This window comes from Pimephales promelas, chromosome 4 (assembly GCF_988280905.1).
Source record: "Pimephales promelas chromosome 4, fPimPro1.hap1.1, whole genome shotgun sequence".
Classification (NCBI taxonomy): domain Eukaryota; kingdom Metazoa; phylum Chordata; class Actinopteri; order Cypriniformes; family Leuciscidae; genus Pimephales; species Pimephales promelas.
Genome location: NC_142772.1, coordinates 23,852,819 through 23,863,210, shown reverse-complemented (window position 1 = coordinate 23,863,210; position 10,392 = coordinate 23,852,819). Strand labels below are relative to the sequence as shown.

The following is a 10,392-nucleotide window of genomic DNA, read 5'->3' as shown; positions in this document are numbered from 1 at the left end:
ACTCTGACTATATCTTTTAAATAACAATAAAAATGGATGAGTAAAATTGTTTGATTTAAAATGAGTTAATTGTGGTTAATAGACACTGCTACTTTGTGTGTCTAGTTCATCTTAGGTACAGTACATTCATGGACAAGCAACTAAACTCTTAAATCATGCGCGGAGCTCTTAAGAGGCTTGATTTGCAGGGAAATTACACAAATCACTCAGCTTACATGCATGACAATGCTACAGTGACAAACATGCATGATTGGTGATAGTTTATTCATAGATGATTCTTTATTCATGATAGGGTGATTGACCCGGAGTCGGACAATGAGGCCTATAGAGTCAGAGAATATGGAGATAGAACAGGTACGTATAGGCTAGTTTAGTTCAATTGAGTCATTCCACGAAACCGGTACGATTTGGACTTATACATTTGGAGATTTTTTACCGTGTTACTTTTCTGAACACCCCACAACATTAATTACATCTTTAACTTTCATAAATACATATTTTCCCACCTCATGCATCAAATACCTATTAATGGTAATTATTTTAAGATATGGACACTAGTCTTCAACCCCATTCTGGGCACTATGGGAGCTCTCTGAATATGATTATAAAATATATTTGTAATGAAATCAACTTTTTTTCAATCAATTTTCCTTTCGGTCAGATGTCCCTCACATTAATTCAGTAATTGTGAATGTAAAATTTACATATAATTTTACACTTATGCTATCCTACTAAAGCCTGAAATGGGCACTTTTTGTGACAACAACCTCATCATTTTTGATCAGAGATGTGGCTTAAAGGGATAGTTCACCCAAAAATAAAAATTAAGTCATTAATTACTCACCCCCATGCTGTACCAACCCTGTAAGACCTTCGTTCATCTTCAGAATACAAATGAAGATATTTTTGATTAAATTTGAGAGGTGGATCATTGCTACATAGGCTCCTATAAACTTGATGATTGCAATTCTTGCGCATGCATTGTGGAAATCTCTTGAACTCTCATCTCAGGCCCAGAAGGAAGAATAGTCGAATAAAGTCGAATAGCTAAAGAATTGCAATTTAAAAAAAAAAAAAAAACAGTTCGGTATTCAGTGAGGCATGATTTAATGCGCTGTCAATACAAATTACACTGTGGAGCGGGTGACCGGTCTAAAATGGCGACCCCAGTAGCGGTCGATATTCATTTTTGGGTCTATCTATGTTGGTTCTCAAAAAAAAAAAAAAAGAAAAAAAAGAAAAAGAAAAGAAAAACAGATAACAATATCTTTGTTTGATAAAATCACAACAATTTATGTATGTTTTTTTCCCCATTTTAATTAATATAACATTTCTCAAAATTCCATTTATGGCAGATCTTGCGTGTAGGTCAACATCCGGGTATCTCGAGCAAACTATTGTCACTATAATTTGACACAAGAGGGCAATAGCCCTATTTATGGTTTTGAGTTTAAACTATCAGTTAATCCGTGACATCTTCACGTTTTCCAAAGTGGACCAACATGATTATTTCACGTCTTGTCGTGATGGTTGGAGATGTTGTTTTGGCCAAGCCAATCCGGTTTTTTGTTGTTGTTGTTGTTGTTGTTGTTGTTGTTTTTTTGTGGTTGTTGTTTTTAGTTTGGGCAGAGAATGTCTAATATGTCTAATACATCAAACATAACATAAGTTATTTTATTCTAGACAATAGACTATGTATATGTGTGTGTGTGTGTGTGATAGCTGAACTTTTTCAATCCCCTACTGCAAGCGGCAAATCTCTTCTCAAAAGACTTCAGATAGGCAACGTGATATGCCGTCATGTTTTGTCACGAACAGCACACAGAAAAAGTCTCTCAAACTCCGGTAAGGCACACCCACTGGAAGTCCACATACTTTGCTGATTGTTTCCTGCAGCAGTCGGCTCAGCTGCCAGTCCACTATAGAGATTATTGAGTTCAAACGTCAGAAGCGGATCCCTGGACTGGAGACACAATGTCCCTCACCGTGAAAAACATTTCTGTCATTTACAATCCTATCAATCAGAACAATACCTTCACCAGTGGGGATTTTATTTCGGGACAAGTCATTCTAGATGTTGCGAAGGACACGAAAATGCAGTCGCTGAGTGTGAAAATTAAAGGGAAAGCAGAGGTTTGCTGGACCGAGCGTCACGGTAAAAACACTGTTGTTTACTCGGATAAGGAGAAGTATTATTCAGTGGAGAAGTTTTTCGTTCAGGAGGAAAAAACGCATGGTAAAATACATCTTATTATTATTATTATTATTATTATTATTATTATTATTATTATTTTTTTTTACAGTTAGTGGAAATCGATCGATTTAAAAAGCTTTATTTTGTTCCTTAACTTAATCTTGTAACGTTAGGTAATGACCAGACGCTGAAAGATCCAGCAGGACAGCCGTGTAAGTCTGTTCGCGGATGAATATTGCAAAAAAGAGCTTTGAGAATTAAACCTAAAAGCATGCTCTTTGCTTTGAAAATAATTTTTATTTATTTATTTTTATTAGATCCTTCGGTCGTGAAACCAGGACGTCATGTTTATCCATTCACCTTTCAGTTGCCTCTACAGTAAGTTGACGTATGAGTTCGTTGCATGTAGGCTTCAATGTGAATGGAGATAACAAAAAGGATGCCCGATACAATATATATATATATATATATATATATATATATATATTGTAACATGTTTAATATCCATTTTGGTTTTGCCTCACTGATTCGATGGGCACGTTTTTCAGATATTAATTATATCTTAAAACAAAATGGCTTGGCTGCACAATTTAATATAAATATATACTAAAATATTACAATATAATTAATAAAATAGAACTTTTAATTTAGCGAATATTTATTTTTTTCAAGAATTTCAACCTTTTAATGATACTTTACTTTCTTCTGTACGATTTCTCTGCTGTACGATTACTCACATGACTTTATTTTCTTACAGGAACTTCCCACCCACCTTCAAAGGTTCAGTTGGAAAAATCGTCTACACTTTGGAGACAAAACTATCCCGATCAATGCGTATTTCTAGCAAAGCCAAAGCAGAGTTTCACTATGTCCCCAGTCCTGATGTGTCCAATCCTGAACTAATGGTGATTAGCCCATGCCCTGTATTTCAAATGTATATCATACATTCCTCTACTATGTTTTGAGGTTCAGTTTTCTCTCTTTTACATGTGTTGTCTTGTTTAGGCACCTCAGTATGCAACCAAAGATAAACAAATGAAACTCTTCACCTCTGGGAGTGTCTCCATGAACATAAAGACGGAGAAAATGGGATACTACCTCGGTAAAATTATAGCTCCTATTATAACACCTCAGCAGTGTTCATGTTTTTATTTCTCAAACTCAAAGTTTGATTACTATAGATAACCATATCTGAATCTTTGTAAGAAGGTGAAATATATAGGCTACTATTGCAAACACCTAACATCTGTAGAATAGGTGAGAGTTGGATGGATATTTTCCAAAAGTTTCTTGTTTATTCTCTGTATGCACTGTTGTGTTAGCAGGTACAGTATCAAGATGATGAATGTGGTCATTTCAGACCTTGTGATTCAGCTATTGTAATAATTGACAAAGAATTACACATTCCGTGCTTCAAATCAACCATAAGTCCATCTGAACCCACTCGTAGAATTGGTGGAAAAGCATCATTTTTAGAGCTTACGCAAAAATGTATACAATTATAATGTAAAAAGAAGTGTTTTCTTTTTAAATTTACATTTTTAATTGTGTATTTTTCTTTTATCTCTCATATGTAACATGATTATGAATTAGATGCCTATTTTGTCAGAATTTACATAGTTTCTTGGGATAATTCAAGTAAATTTAATTTTACATAATAGTGTCTTATTGTGTCTCACTACAGGAGAGGGCTTGAAAGTTTTGGCTGAAGTTCAGAACAATTCATCTCGTACAATCAAGCCAAAATACTGCTTGTATGAAAAACACAGTTTCTTCGCAAGAGGAAAGAGAAAGCTTCACACACATGACCTTTTTAAAGAGGAAGGGGAACCTATTGAGCCAAACCCAAACCCAAGCAAAACTGTCACCAAAGTGCTGCCCATTCCTCCCAGCCTTCCCATCTCTATCCTAAACTGTAGGATACTCAAGGTTGAGTACAGACTCAGGGTGAGTTTCAGCATCGAAAGCAAAGACAAACAGTCACATTGCAATGAAGTGAACAAATACATTGGCATATGTCAAAATCCAGCTTTGAAATATTGAATTTTAATTCAAAACTGGATTTTGACATGGCAACCATCTTTTAAGTCAAGACCTGTGTTGATTGCTCATCTCGTACAGAGACACATTTCTGTTGCCATAACCCACTCCTAATTTGTTTCTATAGGTCTACCTGGATGTGCCATATGCCTCAGACCCGGAGATCAAATTCCCAATAGTGATTCTTCCTCTTCAGTCTTTATCAGCTGCAAGTAGTGCTACAAACAGTGACTTTCAAGTCTGGAATGCATACGGCAACCCGTCTCAATCTGCACCACCACTTAATGTTGTCGGACAACCTGGTCAGTTTGCTGCCCCTGGCCACTACAGACCTCCTTTTAATCAGTTTCCTGCTCCTGGTAACCCTGGACCTCCTCTGAGTCAATATTCTGCTCCTGGTTACCCAGGACCTCCTCTCAATCAGTTTCCTGCTCCTGGTTACCCTGGACCTCCGGGTCAGTTTGCCCCCTCTAGTTACGCTGGACTTCCTGGTCAATTTGATCCTTCAGTTTCACATCAGTCTGACTCATCAGCTCCACCTCCATATCTGGATTATCAACTATATCCACAGTTGCCAGACCACCCTGAAAAATCTTAGAATCCCCTTCTAGGCTTCTTTTATTATTATTGTTTTATCTAAATTGCTAGAATGATTCATATTAATTAAAGCTGTCAAAATTAACGTGTTCATTTTTTTGCAGTGTAACCCTTTAAAATAGATGTTACGTTAATTGTGTTACATATTTCCCCGTCATCCTTTGGGTAGCATTATACACACTCTTATTCATGCACATGCTTTCAAACCATTCATGCGCGATAAGACACAAAAGAGATGGCATGTCTAAGCCGCCTGTCTGTAAAGCAGCTTCAGACAGCAGTTGAATGGACAGAAACACACAAAAGTATGTAAAAAAAAGCCTGTTTTGTCGAGTCTTCGCAAGTGCAGTCCTTAATGAGTTAAATTTAGTCTTAAACTAACATAAAGTTTATGTTTTGTGCCTTATACAGTTGCATAAGTATATATATATATATATATATATATATATATATATATATACAGTATATATATATATACACACACAGTATATATTATATAGTACAGTATATATATATATATATATATATAACAGTATATATTACATAGTACAGTAATATATATATGACAGTATATATTATATAGTACAGTATATATATATATATATATATATATATATATATATATATATATATATATATTCCCAGAAAACATTCTTTCTCCCCTGCTGTCAGCGGCCCTAAAACCTTTACCACCTCTGCTCCCCTGAACAATCTCGGCAAGAGATGTGTGTCTGCAACCCTCAAAGACAGCACAGGATACCAGAAGGCATTAGCCTCTTGCTCAGGATATAGAGATAAACTTTTAAGGACACTTACTCCATTCATACACACAAACTTCCCCAATTTTTTATAGTATTTCTCATGTGTTATATGCATGTTCCTATGTTTTATATGATTCTTTTGTTAATATGTTAGAGTAACTTCCAATGTTCATTTCCAAAAAAGATGGACTGTATGTATCACTGCTTTAATGTCTTCCAATCCCCTTTTTATTGGTAGCCTATCAAAAGAATCCTCTTTTGATTTTATAATCAGTATTGTACAATATGTTATGATAAATTGCATCAGCATATTTGTTACCATACTTTTGAGTAAAGACTCCACAAATTCTCCATGCCACCACAAACATCATCAAGAATCCACTGCATCTTGACTTGTTCAGCAACCAAAACTAATGCAAGTACCCGTTTGCAGCTTTTAGATGTATTTCTAAGTTATTGTGCCCCTTTAAGGTGACCCCGATTCTCTGATGTTTGTCGTAGGTTAACTGGTTGTAATCTTGCCATTCTCTTTTCTTCTCTCTTTTTTTTTTTCACTTTTCTTTACTTTCTTGATTCTTTACTACCTTTGCTTAGTTTATTTGTGTGTATATAGCCTACCATAGTTTTGTTTATTAAACCATTATATTCACTCAGTATATCCATTATATTCATTCATTATTTACATACACATGTGTATCTGTGTTTGTCAATCACAAAAATATCAAAGTCACTTAAACATATTGATCTAGCTATGCTATTACCCTGCTTGCACTTGATTTACTTTAGCTGGTAAATGGTTATTCTCTCTTGGCCAGGAAGATACCATATTTCCTAGAATTAATAATTGATCATGCCTTCTGTTTGTTCAATAAATTGATTAAATAATTATACTATTAATTCTGCTACAGTCAATTCTAAAACATTTGAATATTTATAATGAATTATAATTTGTTAAAATAAATTAAAAATATATAAACATATTTTAAACTAATTTGTTACAACATTTCGTATGTTATTATTTTGGTTTTATTGGAAACATTGATATTTTGAAATTAATGAGTTATCAGTTTAACAAAATGTTGGTTTTCTTTCTTGTAATTCTTTATAACCATGATTTTCCAGGGGCCAGACCTTGGAAGGTTTGCAACATGGGGAGAGTTGTAACACCACCAAGCCCACCAATTAGGGATAATATGGGTCATATGATCATTTTATAATTTTTCCTCTTCTGTAAAGGCTATATACAGATTTGCAGATGTGATGTATACCTATACAGTCATTTATAAATGACTTTAAAACTATTTCGTTTAGTGCCTTTTGCAGATAAAATCAAATAACTTAGATCAAATAGTAGTTTCTTAGGCAAAATATGCATTTTCAACCTGCTAATTTCAAACTTTTGACAGCTAAACACTGTCTGATAGGGGCAGGGCAGGTTGTAACATATCTTTAAAAGGTGTTACAACCATCCCCTTACACGCACCTAAAAACTCTTTCTTTTTAATCATTTTACAGAAGGCCTATACGTTGGGAAATAATGGCAAGAAGATGTGTGTTTGCCAGTGTTGGAGGAACTAATGAGGCTTCAATAAAGGGTGAGTAAGATCAGTTGCACTTGCAACAACAGTAATGATGAAAGCCAGTGAAGAGGATTCTGAGATCTTGACAATGAAAACACTTCTGTTGTCTGTATGGAGCTATTTGGCAACTGAAAGCCAAAGGAAGTGGGTAAAATGTACCCAATGCAGTTTCTGCAAGCCTGCACTCCAGACTTAAAAACAGATTTTTCCACCATTGTTACCATGGAAGTTTGTTTTCTTGTAGACTCATGTACACACACATGCACACACTCCTGAGTCAAACAGATAGTGGATTTAAGCTATGGTTGAACAAAAAAATTGTTTGGCATTGTTTGAATTGTTGCTTTGGATTGTTTCAGTAAACTTGTTTTTGAAGCATATTCCATGGTGTGGCTGTGTTTTTCGCTTCTTTTGTGTAACAACTGTTACAACTTGCCCCAGCATGTGTTACAATATCCTAACACAGTCTGGAAATGTAACAAAGGCAAACCATGTAAACAATGTGGGTGCTTTGTATAAAAGCACTCTAGCTCAAACAAAATTAATTGAATTTTGAAGCAAAAAGTGTTATATCCGGTCTCCCCAATACCATGAAGCCTAAGGTGGTTTTAGTTCAGTTTGTGCCAATTCTTAGGCTTTTAGTGGTATTTTTGCTCTAACAGTAGACTGGTTGGAATAAGTTAGTCACTTATAATCAACAGAGTTTTCAAAAGGGACCTGAATTTGGAGAGCTCAAATGACTATGTCCATGAAAACGCTTTTTTTATTGACCATCAATTTCATTAGATGATGAATGGTTCCATGACAAAAACTGGCAAAACATTGGCAAAACGCACCAATATTGTATTTTATTTTAACTTATAGTACTTAAACTTACTTTAAAATTGGTAGTTTTACAATGGCTATATGGTAAATTGTGTGTGTGTGTGTGTGTGTGTGTGTGTGTGTGTGTGCAACAGAATGGGGGTGTAAAGGTAAATTCCAAGAATGACATATGACCCACTAGCTCTTCCCTGTTTTGTACACACCTTTGTCTCATTAACACTCCCATACATTCAAAGACAAAAGTAGCTGCCTGGAGAGTAAACTGTTTGAGCAACAATATTTATGGTATTACATCTGAAAGTAAAATATTAACACAGACTGCTATTATTCTATGGAAGTCTTTTAAAAGTGTCACCAGCCCACCGGTGGGCCCAAAGCCATTACGTTTTTAAAACAGTAAAATCTTATACTAAACCTAAACTAATCTTGACTTGCATGATTTGCAACAATAATCTTTTCATACTCGTAATGTGTGTTCAGACCTTTATTTTGAAATAGCAATGAACATGAAAAATCACGAAACAAGGGTAGAAACCTCAGTTTGTTTTCATGCCAAAAGTTCAAAAGATAGCATCCATTCAATTATTTAAAAAAAAAAAAAAAAAAAAAGGGGGGGGGGACCAACCACCAATAACACTTGGCTGTGTCAGGTCACAAACAGACTAGGGGAGCTTGGTTTGGAGGTGCCTGTTGTGGTCCCCCGGTGGAAAAACTCAATGTAGCCCAGAAGTATAACGATGGGGGTTGGGTGTCACTGAAGGTGGTGGAGGGGAATCGTGTTATTGAATCGAGGGGAAACATCTGTGTCTGGGGGGCCTGTTGGTTGCGCTCACTGGCAGTTCTGGGTCAGCCCTCTGACCCAGAGTTTAGAGCAGATGTGCAATAAAAATAAAATTAAATGTATTCTTATTGTCATATTGCTATTGTCACTACTGTTGTAGATTGCTATAGCCTATATTACTATTATTGTCATTAATATTATCATTATAAATACTATCATTGATACTGCCACCACTAACACTAATACAGATACATATATATATATATATATATATATATATATATATGTGTATGTATATATATATATATATATGTATATATTTCTTTGTGTTTGTCAAAGTCTCTATCATATCCTCTACAACTATTCAGATACTACCGAATTGCATCACAGAAAGGATCTCGTGTGCCTACATATACCACTTTGTCGATAACTGTGTGGGGCTGTTGTGAGTTTTTCTGTTTTCTGTTGTTTTTTTTTTTTTTTTTTTTTTTTTGTTGTTTTTTTTGTTTTTTGTTTCCCCTTTCCTACTTCTGTATTGTAGATGTGTCTCACTGAATCTTACCTGGTATGTGTTACTGTTTTGTTAACCTGCAATAAAAAAAAAAGGAAAAAAAAAAAAAAAAAAAAAAAAAAAAAAAAAGGTCTGAAAATGTTTTTTAAAAAAATGTCTTATTGCATTGTAAAATATAAACAAAAAAATGATAGAGTCACCATTTGTAATGTGGCAGCGAGCTATAGGCAAACGCACATGTGTGTTCTTTGTAGGCCTATGCGTTTTAGGTTGAATTCATATGCAAATCTGCCAAACTTCTATTACAAACAAACAAATATTACTTCTGAATGGGATGTCTACTTTATAAATTGTATGAAAATGGTGAAAATAATGGTTCAGATCACTCAAACCACAAATGGAGGCGCCCTTATGTGCAGTAATGGAGTCTGGTTGTCAGTAAACCACCTTTCGATCTCTGAGTATATAGTCAGAAATAAATACCGGTTAACCTATGATATTTTTTCTTGACATTTTGTTACTTTTTCTCATGTAGAGTCATGGACATGCATGCAAAGTGACAATATGATGTGTTTTGATTCATTTTGAATGTATGTACATTTCGATGTCTGTGAGTCAATTTGACCCGCATATTTTTATGATCCATGTCGACTGTCCAGAACTAAAATGAAACCTTTTCTTGGGTTTATTTTGGTTTTCCCTCACTCACATATTCTGTACTGAAAAAGACTTTCTAAGACACAGATGGTAAAAATTAGTTTTCATTTTTACTTTCAATCTAAATAATATTTAACATATGTTTTTTTTTTTTGTGTGTGTGCCTTTTTTAAATTTAGGATTATGACCACGCAAAGCAAGGATACAATATTGTAGAATGAGAATATTTTTTATACGACTAATGTTCGCGGTTCAATTTGACCATGCATATTTTTATGGTTCAAGGCAACTGTACAGATCAAAAATGAAAACATTTTTTGGTTTTATGTTGGAATGTTGTTTCCTGTTAAGGTGGAAATTTTTCTTAAGGTGGAAAATTTTCTTAATAAAATGTTAAGGTGGAAAAGCTACATAGCTTTTCCACAACAAATCTATGTTCTATGTTT

The 10,392-nt window shown here is 34.6% G+C and overlaps 1 protein-coding gene across 1 annotated transcript; it reads left to right on the top strand.

Annotated features, from left to right (window-relative positions):
• Nucleotides 1-1,830: 1,830 nt before the first annotated feature.
• Nucleotides 1,831-4,912, top strand: LOC120461835 (arrestin domain-containing protein 3). The gene is made up of 7 exons (XM_039650145.2): nt 1,831-2,236; nt 2,368-2,406; nt 2,512-2,572; nt 2,952-3,099; nt 3,200-3,296; nt 3,879-4,141; nt 4,362-4,912. Exons 1-7 carry the CDS (start codon nt 1,975-1,977, stop codon nt 4,830-4,832), a joined length of 1,341 nt encoding a protein of 446 aa, XP_039506079.2. The 5' UTR covers nt 1,831-1,974; the 3' UTR covers nt 4,833-4,912.
• Nucleotides 4,913-10,392: the final 5,480 nt, after the last annotated feature.